General features: G+C 37.9%; 2 protein-coding genes and 1 long non-coding RNA gene across 5 annotated transcripts; 1 reads left to right on the forward strand and 2 right to left on the reverse strand.

The window, feature by feature from the left end:
• Window positions 1-2,505: 2,505 nt before the first annotated feature.
• Window positions 2,506-7,978, reverse strand: LOC121806831 (pentatricopeptide repeat-containing protein At1g06710, mitochondrial-like). Its single transcript, XM_042206987.1, has 4 exons — window positions 6,847-7,978; window positions 4,011-6,036; window positions 3,304-3,468; window positions 2,506-2,933 (listed from the first exon to the last, which is right to left on the reverse strand). Exons 1-3 carry the CDS (start codon window positions 7,734-7,736, stop codon window positions 3,424-3,426), a joined length of 2,961 nt encoding a protein of 986 aa, XP_042062921.1. The 5' UTR covers window positions 7,737-7,978; the 3' UTR covers window positions 2,506-2,933; window positions 3,304-3,423.
• An 854-nt stretch (window positions 7,979-8,832) lies between these two features.
• LOC121807378 (clathrin interactor EPSIN 2-like) lies at window positions 8,833-15,635 on the reverse strand. Of its 2 annotated transcripts, none has more exons than XM_042207592.1 (14): window positions 15,497-15,635; window positions 14,968-15,050; window positions 14,619-14,670; window positions 14,446-14,525; window positions 14,292-14,370; window positions 14,063-14,146; window positions 13,824-13,969; window positions 12,791-13,141; window positions 11,780-11,821; window positions 11,578-11,685; window positions 11,294-11,508; window positions 10,805-11,016; window positions 9,671-10,613; window positions 8,833-9,595 (listed from the first exon to the last, which is right to left on the reverse strand). In XM_042207592.1, exons 2-14 carry the CDS (start codon window positions 15,000-15,002, stop codon window positions 9,093-9,095), a joined length of 2,850 nt encoding a protein of 949 aa, XP_042063526.1. In that variant the 5' UTR covers window positions 15,003-15,050; window positions 15,497-15,635; the 3' UTR covers window positions 8,833-9,092. The 2 variants fall into 2 exon arrangements, with proteins under 2 accessions (XP_042063526.1, XP_042063527.1); XM_042207593.1 differs by having other exon boundaries at window positions 11,294-11,505; window positions 15,497-15,634.
• A 162-nt stretch (window positions 15,636-15,797) lies between these two features.
• Window positions 15,798-18,191, forward strand: LOC121807379. 2 transcript variants are annotated; one of them, XR_006051813.1, is made up of 5 exons: window positions 15,798-15,879; window positions 16,158-16,264; window positions 17,233-17,293; window positions 17,721-17,774; window positions 17,854-18,191. It is a non-coding gene; the product is annotated as an uncharacterized LOC121807379 (long non-coding RNA). The 2 variants fall into 2 exon arrangements; XR_006051812.1 differs by lacking the exon at window positions 15,798-15,879 and having other exon boundaries at window positions 15,946-16,264.
• The last annotated feature ends 1,067 nt before the right edge of the window (window positions 18,192-19,258 follow it).

Below are 19,258 nucleotides of genomic sequence, written 5' to 3' on the forward strand. Positions count from 1 at the left end.
TACTTTTGTTCGAAAACAGATGTTGACGTACGGTGCAAAATATTTTTCAGATTTTATCATATAAAACGAGGTTGATAGAGCCGAATCAGGTAGGAATTCGTATAACTTGTAAAGTCGATGATTTTAAAGACCAAGTTTAAAGTTTACAAGAAATATCAAATTATGTTCAAAATTTGTGATATTTCCGACCAAAACCTCTTCTTCAATTAACAATAGATGAAAACTTGAGTGCGCGCCATTATACCATTTTTGCATGACACGAACATCGATTTTGCCACCAGCCAAGGGCCCGAGCCCATCATCACAACAATTCCAAGACGCAAGGTGGGTCATCAAAGCAAGCTTAAAGATTTCATATCAAGATCAAGATATGATCATACTACTATTCTTCGAATCTATGAGATATGATGTATGTGAGGCAATATCATTCTAGTATAAAATAATTGGAGTAATGTATCAAGCTGATAGAGTTTTCTTTGTCGATTCTTTCGAAAGTCGAATTAAGAGAGTCAGAAGGTTTAGTTCTCTCTTCTACTAAAAAGGATATTTGTTGCGTCATTAATATCACTAAAAAAATAACAACGCCTACCTTTTCCCTTTTTAATACTAGCTAGTACTACATGTTTATTCTTTCGTAGAACATCTTTTATTTTATAAAAGTAGGCAATTTTATAAGTCATATTCCGATCTACTATATTCAAGCCAAAAAACTAACAATTGGTTTTAGATAAACCAAAAATAATTAAAATATATACCCAATATATGAAAATCCTTAATACACCAAAAATTATCTCTAAACATGAAAACTATTTAATTCCTTTTTCACCAAATTGTTGATTTTATAATATAGTGAAGGTCCAAAAGGAAACTACCATATAAGAACTAAAGTTTATTTGCACCAATACCTAGTGAGCCCTTGATTAATATAACCATATAACTTTTCTTATTATAGTACCAATTGACTAATATTATATCATGCCCGACAATATTTAACTAATATAAATAAAGTATATCGTATATAGAAAATTAGCAAGCCCAAAAACATAAAACAACTTTAATTTGTAATTGTCCTTAAATTTGTTTGTTAATAGTTAATAATAAGAGCATCCGCAATGGCGCCCGTCCCGGCGGACGTCCGCCATTAGGCGAGAGAGATACGGACGTCCGCTGCGGACACCGGAGTTCTGCGGCGTTCCCGGGACGTCTGCCATTGCGTTGACACGACGGACGTCCGCACGGACGTCCCGATTTTTAATGTAAGACTTATTTTTTTCTTGGGTAGATCTCCATGTATCTTTTCCAATTAGGTTTAAGACTTATTTTGCCTATAAATATATCCCTTAGCTTTTTCATAACTTCATGCCCAATTTCTCATATTTTTTTTGTGTGGAATAGTGCTAGTTCTTCTTTAGTGTATATTTTTTGAGATCCCTACGAGGATGGTGACAAGTTGATGACTGGCCTTTTGCTTTTGTTGCCATAGTTGGATTTTTTATGTACATCATGGACAAGGCCATGACCCTGCATCTCTACATACAACAACTGCACATTCGCGAAGATTTCATCAACTCCTCAAACCCTAATACCTCCATCGTCACAGACATCAAATTAAAATCTCCTCTGTTGTCCGACGAACTCAACATTACTTTATACTGTGCCTCCTCCAACCAAAGCTTCTCTCCCATCGGGTACAGCTTCTCTCCCATTAGGTACAGCACTGTCCCAGGATTCAAGAATGGCATGAGCATAGCGCATCGGGAGGCGGTGGTGGTACCTAGTGGTGGTTGAGATGACCACCACCTATATATAGTTTACAACAATCCAACATAGTTATAGCAGCAGAACAGCATCAATTTTGCTTTGCACACGATTGCATTGAAACAGAATAAAAACATTGACATCACAATTCACAATTGAAATTAAGAGTCCAGTAAAATAAAAAATTATTGAGGAAAAAGGTACCTCTGTTGGCGAGTTCAGAGGATGAAAATCCGGTGGAGGTGATGAGAAGCGAGAGAAACTGCCCTAAAGCAAGCCCTAACAATGTAGCTTTTGTGAAGAATTTTTTGCAATTCACCGTCTTCATCATGCGCATTTGTTTCGGCAGAGAAGAGAACTCGTATATCAGCTCTCTCTCTCTCTTCTCTCTCTCTCTCTCTCTAAATATATATGAATTGAGACACGTTGTGGAAAAAATAAATAATTTGACAAATTCCCACGTGGCTTTTGACTCACACTATTAGTACTTATTTATGAGTAAAATATTTGCTCCAGTCAACTTCCAATTAATCATTGCTATAAAAAAAATTCATTAGTCTTATTCAAAGTGAAAATTGAAGATGTTCTTCAATACCATTAACAATGGAAATCATTACTCTTTCTAATAGTATATTGTCTTTTATATTTTATTCCTTCTCTTTTAGTACTTCATAAACTCACAATAAAAGTTTATTTGAATGAAATGGAGGAAGTAATAATAAACAATAAACGTCATGTAAGTAAGTAATCAAGATGTCACCATTGATTGCAAAATAAGAACAAATCAACAGTAATTAGTAGACATATTTTAAGGTTAAAACTAGAGAAACCAACAATGTAATAATCTACTAATCATACTTACATGACCAGTTCCAAAAATGCAGCAGATCATCTCTGCTATATGAAATCAGTTCCAACAGCAATTTTGAACACTTCAAAATCAGTTTCATCAGTTCCTTTTTTTTCTGCATTCTCCGAAAATTCATTTAGCTCATCAAGTTCTGTAATTTTCCGTTACCAGTGAGTCGAATTCTCCCGAGTTCAGTTCCCAGAGAGGAAAAATCGTCTATTTATCATTTTGTTTGGCCAAGGATCGAGCCTTTACTTGTGTCCGAGCTGGCCAGCTCAGCAATACCATATTCACAACGTATGGGGCTCCAACGAGTGTCCATTTTCTGCACCGTAAGCAAACAGAACTAAAATCGGAAAACACCGGTGCTTTAAACTCATTAAACCTTGCATATCTACTAGATCAACATCGTCAAAAATATTTTAGGAAAATGCTCGACTAGGCTACTGTGTTACTCGACACCGAGCTCTACATGTCTACTTGGGATGCTTCGTTTCTTCAATTTCGAGAAGAGATCTAAAAAACAATTTAAAAGCTGAAACCCTTGAAACAAGAAAAAAGGATTGAAGAGTGGTTGAAGTGTTGGATCCATACACCCACTTTCGTCTAACCATCTTTTCTACGAACAAGATTGGGTAACTGAGAAAATATATTACTGCTCACAGGAAAGGCGAGAAGCTGGAAGTGCAACATACCTGGCATGAAGAGAAGCACATGTTTGCCATTTTGTTTCTAACTCGATGCAGATTTTAGAGAAGATTTGTTTAATGCTTCGCTATCCAATTGTAACGAGACGAGTCAAATGAGAAACCACTCTACATCTGTTTTTGCGTGTTCTGATTAGGCAACCACTGGATATCCTGTCATCCAAAAAAACCGTGCAGCAAACATCAGATTATTCGAATGTTATGGCACTAGCTGGTACTCCATATCTGTTAGATGATCATCAAAACCATTCAAGCTGATTTGTTGATGCGAACATGGTTACCGATTTATTCAATTATAAAAAACTAGATCAAGTTGCACAGATCAACACATACAAATAACATCATATTTACACATAGATCGATGAACTCTCGTATAACAACAGGTGACAACGTCATGCTTCAGTTGGTAAGTTAGATCTCGAAACGTGCATTTGCCAATATGTAATTTTCAAACAGATAGAAGAAATAATCCAGTGTAAATGTTTTCTAGGGCTTCTCTTTTTCTTCATCCATAAGCTAGATGTTGGAAGCTAGAAGCATTATTCCTACTCTGCCATAACTTTGCTTAGTATTGATTTGCTATGGCAATGCTATCTAATGAAAAAACAACTATCATTGTAAAGAAAACACGAATAATTATGATAATGTATTAATAAGTCGAGAGCACACAATGTCGCTGTACAAAAGAGGCATACCATGTGACACAAGCTTTCGGACAGAAGAAGTGCATCGTCCCATCTGTTAACCTTTAGAAGCCCCTTGACGAGATCAACAATCACAGCAAACTCGGGAACATTACCTTTTCCTATCATGTCGGTGTATAATTCAAATGCTTCATCAATTTTGCCTGAAGCTGACAGGCTCTCGATTAAAGAGGAACACACATTCTTATGCATTGATGAACATGGTGACATTGATGAAAACTCTTGATGCAGCTGCAGAGCCATTTCCAATCTTCCAGCCTTCCGAAAGCTATCAATCAAAACTTTGTAAGCTGGAATAAGGGGAACAGCATCATCGTTACCCATTTCATTGACTAATTCATGACTCATCATAAAATCCTTGCTGAAGCCTTCCACAACCTTCTGATAGTTCGCTAAACGACTCGGCCAATATGTCTGTTTCATCTCCTCCAGAAGCTGATAAGCCTCGTCCAACCGCCCAACGCCACAGCAATGCTTTATTAAGACCCTGTATGTGACATAATTCGGAGCACATCCCTTTTTGGTCATCTCTTGGAAGAGTTCGAGGCATTTATCGACTCTTCCAGTAACCCCGAACCCATCTATCATGGCGGTATAGGTAACGACATTAGGATTACAACCTTTTTCCTCCATCATCAACATCAGTTTGTATGCTTCAGCTGTCTTCCCATTTTTACAAAGACCATCAACCATCTCTGTATAAGTAATAACATTAGGCATGCACGAATTTTCAAGCATTTTCGCCAGTACTTTTAGAGCAAGATCAAGACGTTTCTCTTTAAAGAGTCTGTCGATCAAAGAGCTGTATGTATAAACATTTGGGGTGTATCCACGTTCTGACATCTTAGCAAAAACTTCCTGTGCTTCATCTAGCTTTCCAACCTTGCAGAATCCATCAATAAGAGCGTCATAAACAACTTCGTTCGGCTCACAGTTTTGAGCCATCATTGCATCTAAAATTTTGTTTGCCTCTTTGACCCTATGCACCTTGCATAAGCCATCAATCAGAGCTCCATGTGTAACAACGTTTGGCTCATTATTACTATTATCCGAAATTCTGAAGTACATATCTACATCGTTAACATCAAGATTACCTCTCATTCTTTCATAAATCGCCCCGGCCTTCTCTATTTGTCCAGCTTTGCAGTATCCATCGATCAGAGCAGTAAAAGTGATAACATTCGGCTGGCATCCTTGTGTCAACATCATCTCAAATATCTCATTTGCATCAGATATCTTCCTCACTTTGAGGTAAGCATGTATAAGTGCTGTATACGTTACCACAGTCGGAGGGCAGCCATCCCTCATCATTTCCTCAAACCAGCACCGAGCCTGCTGAATCAAGCCAGCTTTACAGAACCTATCGATCATAATAGAGTAAGTGTATACATTTGGGACAACTCCATTCTCTTTCATCTCTTTAAATAGTAAGAGGGCATTGTCTACTTTTGATGCATCACAGAAAAAACCAATTACTTTGTTGTACGTGCCAGCTTCCGGAACAAATCCATTGCCCATCATTTCATGAATCACACGATAAGCTTTCTCATATTTCCCCGCCCCACAAAGACAGCGGGCAAAATTGCTAACATTGACTCTATTCAACGCCAACCGGGCACCAAGCATCTCACTGTAAGCCTTTTCAGCCAGTTCCAACATGTCCGGACTTGGAAGGCTGTCGTCACCACAGATACTTCCAATCAATATATTATAAACTACATAACCAGGCTTACAACCACAATCAACCATTTTCTTGAACAACTTATATGCATAGGACTGGTCCCCGGATTTGCAGTAGGCGTGGACGAGAGAACAAAATATCCTAGTGCTCGGATAACAACCTTCTGCAATCATCATACTCAGCACCCTCTTACACCTCCCCAGCTTCCCCTTATTCAGACACCCACAAAGCAAAACCCTATACGTCACGACATTAGGAACACACGAATCCACCCGCATCCTATGCAAGAACTCCATAGCCTCTTCAAAGAAAGATCCCTCACACAACCCCATTATCCTATGCGGCACGGATACGGATACGCGTATCAGTATCCGAAGGATACGGATACGCGGATACGGCTCTTTCCCAAACAACCCGATACGCGGATACGTTTTAACTATTTTTTTAATAAATAATAATAGTGCATAATAAATTACAAAATAGATATTCTAATGTTATTATACAAATAAAAATAATAAAATTACAAAATATTAAAAGCTAAAGTCAATTTCTTTTATGGTCGATTACACCACATCGATTTTTTGGTTATACTTATCCATATTACCAATAATATTGATCAAAATATTTATTTATAGTTACAAAATTAGACAAAGTTAATGGAGTAATAAATTGGCCCAAAAAATGAGCCCCAAATATACTCCTTTTCCATCGTGACTACTTCTTGCCCAATTCATTCTCCCATTTCCAATTTTCTTCAATCCCTAGTTGAGGCAATAGCGGCGCCTCCCCTTTCTTCTTCTTCTTCTTCTTCTTCATATCCGATTAACTGTCAATTTTGTTCCCAAATCGGATTGAAGTTCGTAAATTGAAAGTTGCGAAGTTCTTCGACAGAGATGGACGTTGATTTCGAAGAGGAGAACCTCAGATCTTTGCAGATAGAGGAGGATGAAGGCCCAATACGGCCCAGCTCGCGGATACGCCGAAGGATACGTATCGAATCTGAGGTTTCCCGGCCCAATACGGCCCAGCTCGCGGATACGCCCAGGATACGTATCGACGGTGTATCCGTCGCGTATCGGTATCGGATACGTATCCGATACGTGATACGGCAACAGGGTGGCGTATCGGTGTTATATAGCCATTATCATCTTCGTATACAACAAAGTATCAGGCTGGACTTTTTCCGTCTCAATCATAGTTAATGCATCTCTCCATTTACCTATTTTGCATAAGAAATGCACAAAGCTACCTAATATATGACTCTCCATCTTAAACCCCAAACTCAACATCTCCCTGTGAAGCAGCAAAGCAGTGTCCACCTTCCCAGCCTCCAAGAATACGCGCACCAGCGCATTGTATGTCGCCCTAGACGGCTTATACCCAAAATCCTTAAGCCTCCCCAACTCCTCAAGTGCCAAATTCCACATCCCACTATGGCAACACTTCCTAATCAACACATTAAGCAACCTCCCCAGCACTTCCCCATCATCCCCCTTTATCTCGATCAGAAAATGATCGTCCACTCTCTCGTCCCTACCACTGCCTAACAACTCCAGCAGAGCCTCATAAACAGTTACATTGTGACTATACCCTATCTGCCTCCCAGCCCACATGAAAAACCTAACACCCAATTCAGGATTTTGCACATTTCTCAGCACATCAACCACCAAATTCCCATCGAGTTTCGCCCTAAACTGCCTTAGGAATTTCTGGGATTCCTCCCCCAACCCATCATTGGTGCTCCCGATCCTGTTTATGATTGAAATAGCATCGGTTGAGCATTTAACTGGCTCAAAGACTTCAGCTTTGGCATAAAAAATGGATTCCTTGAGAAATGAGAGATATTGGGCTGGGGCGTCTTGAGGTGCGGAGTAGAGGGCTTCATCGTCCGTTAATAATCCTTCGAGGTTGCCGTCTGCGGCCGTTAGTCCCGGGAGAAAAATTTCGTCGGCACTGAAGAATCTGTGGAAGGGTTTTAGTGAGTTCAAGAATTTTGCTGGAAAAAGTAGACCGGAATTGAGCACCCTTCTGCTCATTCTACCGCAGCTCTCTCTCTCTCTCTCTCTCTGTGTTCAATTTCGGCGGCGGCGCATCATTTGAAAGTTTTTCTGTCTTTCTTTCTATTATTTATGTTGGTACAATTTGGGATTTCTAGGTGATAGAGGCGAGAGGGAGAAGACGAGCCGGGAAAATCGATTGGTCGCCGGCGATAATTTGGAGAGAGGGAGCGAGTTCTTTGAATTTAGGCAAAGGGAGAGTGGGCTGGTCTTAATTTAGACTTGGGCCCTTATTTTTTTTTAATTAATTGGTAGTTTGGGCCAGGAATTTATATGAAAGGACTGGGCTAGTTTTCTTTTAAATTCGATTCGATTGATTAGTTAGTTAATAGTGAGATACTATAATATTGAATACATCAAGACAGTTTTATAGTATTGTTGGATTGCTCAAATTATATCTTTACTAATTTTAATAAGATTAAAATAAATTTTAAAGTTAAAATTAATTTAAATTTGTTTATAATATTGATTCATTGTTCAATTATAGCAAACATTAATAAAAGCGTATTAATTATTGAGAATCAGAAATGACAAAAATAAGCAAGCATTTATTTAAACAAGATAACTCCATTAATCTCACTAAGCAATCAACATCAATCAGCTCTATAAATCAATAAAATGATAGATCAACAATGCAACCAAGAAACGAAAAATCCAGAAATCAAACTCAATGCACACAGCTCTGCCCCATCCACACACACACACACACAAATTGGCGTCTTCGTACTCTTTTTCCGACAGATTGGAGGGTAATGGGGACCGTCGGAACTCCCGACAAGGAAGGACGGAAAGAGAGAAGAGAAATGAAGAGAGAATATGCAAAGAGAGAAAGTAAAGAGAATAAGAGATCGATGTAATTAAAATTATCCGAGGGGCAGGGGTACGACGAATAGTCATATCTCAGCAGTGAATAGTCAAATTGAATATATCATCAACCGAAACCTAACCGTGGAATGAACATGAATATCGATTAATTCATGGTACGCAACCACCTTTCAACAACAGCACTGTCAAAATGGTGCATAGGAACATCACAACAAAAATAATAGGCGCCCGAGAGAGGTGAGCCATAATATACAAGATCACGCAGTAACAACTATAGAACTCTGGGGCACGTACAATGGCTCATTGTGACCCAAAAATATGTGTATATATCATATAAAAAACAAAACCCCAAAAAGAATGAACACACGCACGTTATACAAACCCAACATAAAACATTACAAGTGAATAGACTTTTGTTGGTTGCAATATCTGATTGTAAATCCGCGTTTAAGGGTGGGGGACTCATTTTCTGTGTAAAATAAACCAGCAATGTCACCTTAAAGGCCGACCTCATCGGTAGCCACCATATGGATGTTGGCTGTAGTTTCCAGGTCCCATTGTAGGATTGTATCCCCCGGGTATGTTACTTCCAGGAGGATGACCCATAGGCTGTTGCATGTTCATCCCCGGGCCCATACCCGTGGTCATCCCTGGGCCCATACCCATGTTCATTCCCATTCCCATCCCCATAGGTCCTGGCATATTCATACCTACACCCGGTCCCATCCCCATCCCCATCCCTCTCCCGATTGGTTGGCCTCCCCCATAGCCACCCATGCCCCCACCAGGACCACCGGCCATGTTAAAATTCATACCAGAACCCATCATTTGGTTTGGCTGAGGCCTTAGAGAACCGGCACCAGCACGTCCAACCCCAGATCCAGAGCCCATTGCTTTGCCCATGGTAACTGTAGATGCGACTGTAGTTGTTGCTGGTTGTTTTTCCATCCTTTTCTCCTTGCGATTTATGGCATCAAAATCAACTCCTATATCAGCCAATGGATTTGTTTTTGCTGCATAAATTTCAACAGTAATTTAGGCTCAGCAATGAAATGTACTCTATCAGAAATGAAAATGCCAAAACTTACATCCAGAAATATTGAGGTTAACCAGTCCACGGCTCAGAGTGTCAGCCCAAACAGTGGACTTGGTCTCGAACTTGTCTGGTTTTGGTGCTACAACAGAAGAACCTATTGAAGCTTGAGTAACAGACACTGGAGCCACAAGAGTGTTTGATTGTGCTTGTGGAGCTTGAGAACCCATATGTGAAAGGAAATTTTGATTTGTAGCAACTCCCATGGAAGTAGGAGGAACCATGTATCCACCAGCTGGGGCTGCAGCCACTGATTGATGATGGTAAGCTCCATAAAAGTTCATGTTTGGCAGCATAGAACCACCTTGAGGATGAAAACCTGAATGTGGTGCCTGACCAGCTTGACCAGGGAGGGCTAAAGCCATGGTTTGAGAAGGAAAGCCTGGTTGTGGAGCAGAGTGTGCTGGTTGAGGAGGATAGTTCGCTTGCATCGAAGGCTGTCCAAGTTGAGTATGAGGAAAACCACCAGGTTGGCCAGGTTGTGCTTGAAAACCATTTTGGATTGCATACTGACCAGTTAGAGATGGCTGCATTGTGGGTTGATTGGTTTGAGGTGGAAACTCATTGTGAGGCAGAGATTGGTTTGGTGCAGATTGGTAACCAGATTGTGTATTGACAAAAGATTGGGAGCCCGAGGGAGGTAGAATGTCTGCTAATATATCGATCTCGTGGCTAGTAGTTGATGACTCCTGTTGTGGAATTGGTGTGGTTGAAGTGGGTGGCATTCCAAAAGGAGAAGACGCCATGTTCGTTGCATCATAAAATGCACCCCCAACTTCAGTAGCTGGCTTCTGAGGAGCTGACTGAGGCACATCAAGGCTCTGATTGGAATTCACAGTGAATGAATCAGATGATGTATTGATCTGTTGTTCAGTTGGTACACCATCTGTAGATGTAATAGCTCTGAAAGGACCATCGCCAAATGGATCATCGAAAGGCTGAAACAAAATCACAAACAAATGGGTGAAAACAAATTTCCAAATGTTCACACCAACCACATGTGCATTATACAGCAATAAGTAAATGAGTGTTTTTCTTGTTTCCATTTTCATCATTCTATTTTAACATGATATTACTCACAATTAACCACTTCACATGTCATCGGTCAAAAAACAGTATCATAAAGTACCTGATTGTCAGTTGCTGGTGGTGGCAGCCCACCTACAAATGTGGGTCCAGAGGTAAAGCCTGGATTTGGATTAGCTTCAGATGAAGCATCAGGCTGCCCAGCAGGCACGAGAGCCAGCGGATTTGAAGAAAAAGGCTCAGACAGAGCACCCAGCAAATCCATTTCCACAGCAGATGCGGCAGGAGTTATACCATTTGAGGTGGCAGGGGCGGCTATTAAAACATATAAGATAATAGAAATAAGAATGAACCAAACATCCAGTAGCTTGCCAAATGGCATGTAAATAGACGGAAAAAAAATCATAACAGGTCCAGAATAAGCAGTACAAAGAAATCATAAATTTCAAATAATGGGAGCAACAGCATCAAAGCAGTACAAAGATTCCATGGCAAGGAAGACATCCTAAAGCACTCAATCAGCATAGTCCAGGGATTACAAGAAGACAAAAAATAAAGGGATGTGCAGCTCCAATAGTTACTAGATCTTTACCTGAAAATGAACCTCTAGGATCAAATTCATCAAATCCAGAAACTTCATGGTTGCTATCCTGAGCTGTAGTCTGAACTGAAGTAGGAGGGGATGCTGAAGCAGGAGGTGAAGCAGGAATAGGGTGTGGAGCAGCTGGGGTTGTTGTATGGTTTGGGCTAGCATCTTTGGAGGAGGATGCATTAGGGGCATATGCTTGTGAAGATTCTCCATCCCTACTAATGATATGGATCAGAACTAATGCACAAACTGAAAATCCTTGAAAGCAAATATACAGGAAATTGTACCTTTCATTGTATGAAGGACTGCTGGTGCCACCAACAACATCCTCGTAAGTAGGAGGTGCACCAGCACTTTGCCCAGAATATCTACTTTCAACCCTCTTACCAGCAGTACTGATTTAAAAATCAAACAAGTTAAACAATTCAGATAATAATTAATTAATCATTTCATAAGAACAATACATCAAAATAGATCAATTGAATTCACCTTCCATCTTGAGATTGGTCATCAGCTTTTGCACCACTTCCTCTGTAAAGGGAAAGGACTTGTAATATTCATATCTCATTATCTCAATACAGATGAACACATAGTAGGGCCATGAAATTGATAAGGTAGTTTTCCTAGCTAGCACACTAATTTAGTGGCCCAAATACCATCTCAAGAGCAGTAACATCCAAGATTCTTGGAAGGAATCTGCTACGCATATTTTTTATTATTATTAAAGTGGATCGGTATTGGCTCCCCATTTTCTCTCCATGGTGACTTGAACCCCCAATCTACTGATTAGAGAAGCATCTTCTTACTAGTTAAGCCGCTGTGCATATTAAGTATTTAAGTGTTTGCATGTCCAAAAAGGTGCTTTAAAAAGTTTTCATATCTTTATTTCAGCAGAGAGGTTTCATTTCTCTTCTAGCAGATTTTAATCTCAAAGTTCAACAGGTTTTCAATCAACGAAAATATCAAGCAATATTCACAGGTTTGTTTCTAGATACCCGGCAACAGTATTTTAACCAATGAAACAATCCAAAGAGTCAGCTTCATCAGCCAGCTTAAACAAACAGTTTTCAGATTGAAGAATATATGACATGTAAAGCATGAAGCAGACTGTTTCACAAGCTACATTATATCTAAGGTCTTCCTATTTTTGAGTGAATTACTGGATTGCAAGAAATCAAACTTTGAAAGCACTTATCAACAGCGTGGGTGGAAAAGATTAAGGTGGTTAAAATTTCCTTTTTAGAAGTCAAATACACATTTTAATCCAATCACTACTATAAATTTGGTTCAGTTATATTATTTACAAACCCATAATTGATTGACATGTCAGTTCCCTTAACAAATGCTTCTTAAAACAGAACTCAATATCACTTTTGGGACTAAATTTATCATACTTGGTAAAGTCACTCTTCTCGTAGCACAGAAAGGTTGGATATGGGCACCAAGGAAAATTAAGTGAAATAAATTCACTGAATATGGGAAAATAGAGACTCAGCAAACCTTGAAGAATATTGGCTGTCATCCTCATTTGCAGGATTTCTCTCCCGATCAGCACTTCTACTTCTTGACCCATAATTATAATCATCATTTTGACTTCTTCCTTGGTAATCATCATCCTTGAACCCATCACGGCCATATCGCTCCTCATTATCTCTACCATACCTGTCTCCATCGCGGCCATATGATTCCCCATACCGACCATATCTATCCTCATCTCTAGAACCCCATTCTCTATCTCTCCCATAGCCATTCCTATCATCATCTCGGTTTCCATATCGATCATCATCATATTTGTCTCCATACCCTCCAGAGCCAGGATGATACATACCACCACTAGGACTACTGCGGAATCTGTTGATATATGATGTTAAAAGAAACAAGTACACAGCTTCACCAATGATAAACCAAAAGCTAGAATTTGGTTTATGATAATTTGCAGCATGCTTAGAAAAACAATCGTGTAATACTGATACAAACATACAGACATCTGAGGATGTATAGAAAACTAGCAGCATGCAGAGAGAAGGCGAATGAACAAAGAAAATACAGAAAGAAACAGATAAAATGTTTCCATGCGATAAAACAATTTTATGTATACCGACTACTGAGCTCCCTAAGAAGCCCATAAAACAGGGTAGGCAGACCTCCCTCAAAGCCCTTGCTCACACTACTCAAACTTGAAATATGAGTAGATATTAGAAAAGATTATGCTTTAAATTCCACATTCGCAAAAACTACCCAAAGTAGATTCATCCCTTAAAACATAACAAAAACATAACTATGAAATTTCAAAATCTACTCAATATCGGAGATGTTAACCTATATGAAGATGAAGCACATTCAAAGAACAAGATTCCGTATCAGTATACATACAGGCATTTAGTAACCAATGAATCTTTACAAGCACAACCTTAAAAATTGCAAATAGCAAAATAATTATCAATGATAATAATTCATTATACAGAACCTAATATTTATGTCAATAAGAATAAGTTTAAGATGCCGGTAATGGAGAGCTTGTAGTGCTACTTACTTGTCCCTATTAGCAGCGGCCTTCTGGCGAACCTCTTGTATCCTTTCCTTATCATTTACAAGGACTACTATGCTCTGAGACTTCTTTCTAACATTGTTACCCTGGTCTCTTCCAGTGGAATCTATGTATTGGAAATCGGACAATGTCTAGGAAAAGAGGAAAAGAGAGAAACACCACCCATCAACTTACATACAAGGTGAGCTGTATAAGAAATTAATTTAGATAATAAAGAAACTAACTGATATTTGGTATGCATGTTCCTTGATATCATCTATGACACGCTCAGATCCATGGGCTATCAGGTATTCCAAGACAGTCAATGCCTGTAGAGATCAGCAAAAAGAATGATATGGTTGTCATCTCTCTAGATTTGAATTTGATAGTTGGGAGCTCATAAATGCATAAAATAAGATGCCAAAATATTGGAATGGTAACTAGAAAGGAAATCTCAAATTAAGGAACACAAACCTTGTAGACATGACGCCAATTTTTTCCAGTATCATTTATACGCTTCCATATTACTGATATGATCATCTGATAGTCGTGACTGAAAAGGCAAAGCTCAATACCAACCCTATGAAAAGTAACCCAAGTGAAGTATATCGAGTCAGCATGCACTTACTAGTTTCTAGTTGCCTGAGCAATATCAGCCAGAAGGGATCCATGGGGCCCCCAGGGCTCATTGCTAGTTGCATCAAGAACCTGAAGGGGGGAAAAGCATTAAAAGTTAGAACTGCTGAGAAGAACTAGCTAGACAACGAAAACAAAAACTCAAAAAGACAATATAGATATTACCTTTTGCTCAATTGATGGGACTTTAAGAACTTTCTTGTTGACCCCTCTCTTGCTGCAGGTTAACAAACAAAGCATTCATATGAAATGCTTGGCAGACTAAAACTAAGACATGATCTAACTAAATAAATCACCAAAATATTTGAGATTCTGAATGGTAAAGCAAATTTGTTTGCAAGCTTGATAGCTAAACGATTCTATATCCAGAGTAGTCTCCTAAATGCATTTTTTATATATAATCTAGATACTGCTTTTTATTTAAGAGAAGATAAAATAAACAGTGGGAAGACAAACCATGAAATAAAGTGCAAAGACAGCATATCCATGGAATAAAGTTATAAGAGAAACTTACATGTCACGGACAGTTTGATCAAAAACCTTCTTCATCCCACCCTTGCCTGAGAGATGCGGAATTGGCTAGCTCAATCAATTTGCCTGCGCAGCATGTTATACTTAAATAAACCACAAATTTGTTTTTCTCTGAATTGAATAAAAATGCAACATTCAAAATGACACAGATCAATTTCTAAAACAAAAATATAGCGATTACATCATTTCAAGTCATGCAAGCAATAATCTTTCTAGCAAAATCTACCACCAAAACGGTATGCCAATTGACAGAAGAAAAGAGCAAGGAACAATCATAGTCAAATAACAGTGCAACAAAACACAACACAATTTCCCCTAATAAACAAACGATTCCTCCCTCCACAATTCAGATCTAAAACATCAGCTACAATCAAACATATGACTAATAAGCTAAATTCCACAGATAGATGGCGAAAATTAGATCTGGTGCCGTGCAAACGGAACTGAAGATCCAGTAAATACGATAAAATACAAACTCCACAAAATCCTTTAAAAAAATTATTAGATCATACCTGACAAATTTACAGCCTCCTTCACCGTATGCTAGATCTGAAGATATGGCGTTGAAGAATGGCTGTCGAGATCGAGATCGAGAAGGGATAGAGAGAGAGAGGGAGATTGTAGAGCCAAATAAAAAAGGAAAAATTATATGCTCCGTAAAAGAAAATTCGTCGAATTGGAATTTAGCTGTCATTAGTTGGATTTTGAATATTCTAATTATAATTCAAAATTAAATTAAACTAATTTGAAAAATATTACAATAAAGTTTGAAACGTAAAATGTTAGTAGTAGTACTCCCTATATTCTCTGAGGAAAGCTCCTATGCGCGCGCACAAAGAGCACGAGTCAAATTCAACCCAAAGCCGAGTTTGACCGGTCCAGATACTAGTAGAAGGTGAAAACAATGAAGAAGAAGAAAAATAAACTTACATCATGATGCTACGTGCACAAGAGTATTTATCATATTTAATTTTATTACCATTTTACAAGTAGTTACTTGGATCTAAATTTGATCAAATTTTGATTAGTCTTTTAAAATTGAATGCTTACTATTTAATTATACTTCTAATTTTGAATGTTAGTTAAGCGGTGCTTTTAGTTTAGATGATGTGTCAATAATGTAAAGCGAACGCAGATGACACAAACCGACGTCGTCGTCATTTTAATTTACAGGATTTTGATGCATAAATTAGGGATTTCACGCAAATTGGGGGAAAATTGAGGATGCGCATGAGGCTATCAAGAAATCGAGGAGGAAATGTACATAGAAATTATTACTTGTAAGTATGCAAACTTTTAATCTGCTAATTTATGATCTTTGTAAAGAAAGTAAAATGTTTGAAGCTTTGTCAGTGCTTTATAGGATGATGAACTCTCGAGGTTATTGAGAATATAGAATAGTGTCTGCAATTGTCTCATCAATGGTTATTGCAAAAAAACGTAATCTTGTAATGGCTGCGGGAATTTAGATAGAATGATCGAGATGGGTGTGAAGCCTAATTTGATTTTAGTGAAAGGGGTATTTGGAGGTGGAATTTGATCTGTGTAATAAAATGGTTATGGTTGAAATTCGTAGTAGTATTATATACTCCTATTAATGGCTATCCATGGAAGGAGATATTAATGACAGAGAATCCGGAGAGAATCGCATACAATCTGATCAATTGTTGTAGATATTTTCATTTAACAGATGTAGAAGCAAGAATATATCTGGAATAAAACAACTCCTCTTTATAAAAGTTGAAGAACATATGGGTACTATGATTGATGGATACTGTAAGTGAGCAAAAGAGATTAATGGACCTATCCATTTCTTTGATAGATGTGATTAGAATGTTGAATATGTTTGATGCCACACGTTTGAAGACGTTTTTATTTCATGTTGCCATATAGGATTTGTTTATGAATATGGTAAGAACAGGATTCCTGCTAATTCGTCTGTGCCATATGGAGTATCAAATTATGACTATGTTGTTTGGGATGAATAGTGCAATTTGACAATCTTTGTGGTTTCATCAGAGAAGTTCTTATATTTTGCTGAACCTTTGAGGTTTCGGAATCAAACAAATAATCAGTGATTCTGTATTGACACCATTACTGCTAGAGACGAGATTCGAGTAGTTGAGAGTTTCATTTTCAGTTAATGAAAATGAAGTTGTGCTAGCATTTTTAATCATGTCATCTAACTGTACTTCATCGTGCTAGGAAATTGGAAAGAATTTATGATCTATGCCAACTTTTTTTGCAGGATTCGGATCTGATCGAACCATTTGAAAAAAGGACAAAAACATGTTGAAGATTGCATAAAGGTGGTTGATAAATGCCAACATTATTATGTCATATAATTATCTCAACTGATAGTCACAGGTTTATGCTTAAGGTTGAACAGTTTGGAATTCTTTGATAAGCCTGTGAAACTTTGCAATTAAAACCATGGAGATGTTCCACAAACAATAAAGTTGATAGTTAAGGAACACATAATTGAGAGGTTCAAATCTTCAAGAATCATGAAAATTGGAGATATTTGCACAGGTTAATGTGATGGAGTAGAATTACAGACAATATACTAACTGTCTTTTTCTTTCTCCGAGTTACTTTCTACTAACAAAATTCTCATCTTTTCTGGTCTATGTTTTGCAATAGCTAACTCATTTTGTTTTGGTAAGGAATACTAACAAAATTCTCATCTTTTCTGGTCTATGTTTTGCAATAGCTAACTCATTTTGTTTTGGTAAGGGAACATATCAATGAGTACATCTGTCAACAAGGAGAGGTCTTCCCCACCAAAAGGTTTCCGAACCTGTTGTCTCAGCGCGATCTAGTTTTCTTGTCATATGCAGTCAAAACTCATATATTTGTAATTGTGCAGATTGAGGTTGTCGTTTTAGTCCCTGAATAATCGACCAGGGAGAAATTGAGTTCCACTGCACTAACTACTAAGAAGAATGGAGCCGAGAAGGTGAGGGCCTCAGTTAGAAGGTCAGTTTTAATCCACATGTATCATGTTATGTAAATTCTCATATGTGCAGAGGAGGTCAATAAATATTAGTAGTACATAAACTTCTCAATTTGCTTGTTTATTAAATGAAAAGTCTCAGATCACTTATTCCATAGTAAATTTGATACGTAATTACCATTTGCTTCTAAACTTTTACTTTTGTATTATTGAGAATCATTCATAATGTCAATAGTTCACCATGCACTAAATGCCTCATTGGATGCATATTCCATCAGCTGGATTGCTTAATGAGTACTCCCTATGTCCGCTAATAGACGTCTTACCTATTGGCGGCCCGGTTTCAGAATTGTGATGGAGTGTAGTTGGGGAAAAGTTAGTGGAATATGAGTTTTATTTTTATACTCCGTTTTGTATTAAAATGTAAGTGAAATGAATAAGTGGATGTGAGACCTACTTTCAGTAAAAGTGAGTGGGAAAAGTAATGGTAAGTGAGTGGGAAAAGTAATGGTGGACGAATCAAAATGATAATATGAGAATTATAAACCAAGACATCACACCAAATCACTAAGAATTACTATTACAACTAAAATTTAGTATATGCCCTTTTTCTAAAATTATGTAGGGAATATAAAGATTGTTACATAAAAGGTAGATTAAGAAGAATTTGACATGCATTTATATTTTTGTTTAAATGTTAAATAAACTAAATATCATCCTGTTGTATATACAAATTACTCCCTCGGAAAAAAATAACACAACTAAAAATATACAAATTCAAAAATTTATTGGGTCCCTCCAGTGCCCTAATTTCTATACGTAACAGATATGGGCCAGTACCTATATCAGGTCAACAACTTTATTGATGGAGCTTGATTTGAGGCTTGAATTCGACTCAGTTGATAAATATCGAACGAGCTTTAATCGAGCCTAAATCAGAATAATTTGCGAGCGACTTAAACAAAAAAATTTAAAGGCAACGCGTCATGGTAGATTCGAACTTTAATTGAACCCAATTCTATTTTAATTTGCGAGCGACTTCAACGGAATTTTAAAGGCGGTGCGCCATGGTAGATTCGAACCTGAGACGTTGGTAAATATTGAACGAGCTTTAACCGAGCCTAAATCAGAAAAATTTACGAGCGACTTAAACAGAAATTTTTAAAAGCGGTGCACCATGGTAGACCTTTATACTCAGACTTTAACCGCTTAACCAGCAGGCCAACACACGCATGTCCGCGTCCGTGAACAACTGTATTTATACTTATCATTATAAGTATGTCAAATCGATAAACAATTGTTTATACTCAAATTGATA

Source organism: Salvia splendens, chromosome 6, assembly GCF_004379255.2.
Source record: "Salvia splendens isolate huo1 chromosome 6, SspV2, whole genome shotgun sequence".
NCBI classification, from domain to species: Eukaryota; Viridiplantae; Streptophyta; class Magnoliopsida; order Lamiales; family Lamiaceae; genus Salvia; species Salvia splendens.

Coding starts and splice junctions, on each gene's coding strand:
- LOC121806831 (XM_042206987.1), bottom strand. CDS start 7,736: ATGAGCAGAAGGGTGCTCAATTCCGGTCTACTTTTTCCAGCAAAATTC. Junction 6,037..6,846: donor ACTTTGTTGTATACGAAGAT/GATAATGGCTAT, acceptor CGTGCCGCATAG/GATAATGGGGTTGTGTGAGG. Junction 3,469..4,010: donor CCGAAAGCTTGTGTCACATG/GTATGCCTCTTT, acceptor TTTGGATGACAG/GATATCCAGTGGTTGCCTAA.
- LOC121807378 (XM_042207592.1), bottom strand. CDS start 15,002: ATGAAGAAGGTTTTTGATCAAACTGTCCGTGACAT. Junction 11,017..11,293: donor TCCTAGAGGTTCATTTTCAG/GTAAAGATCTAG, acceptor ATGTTTTAATAG/CCGCCCCTGCCACCTCAAAT. Junction 10,614..10,804: donor CACCAGCAACTGACAATCAG/GTACTTTATGAT, acceptor ATTTTGTTTCAG/CCTTTCGATGATCCATTTGG.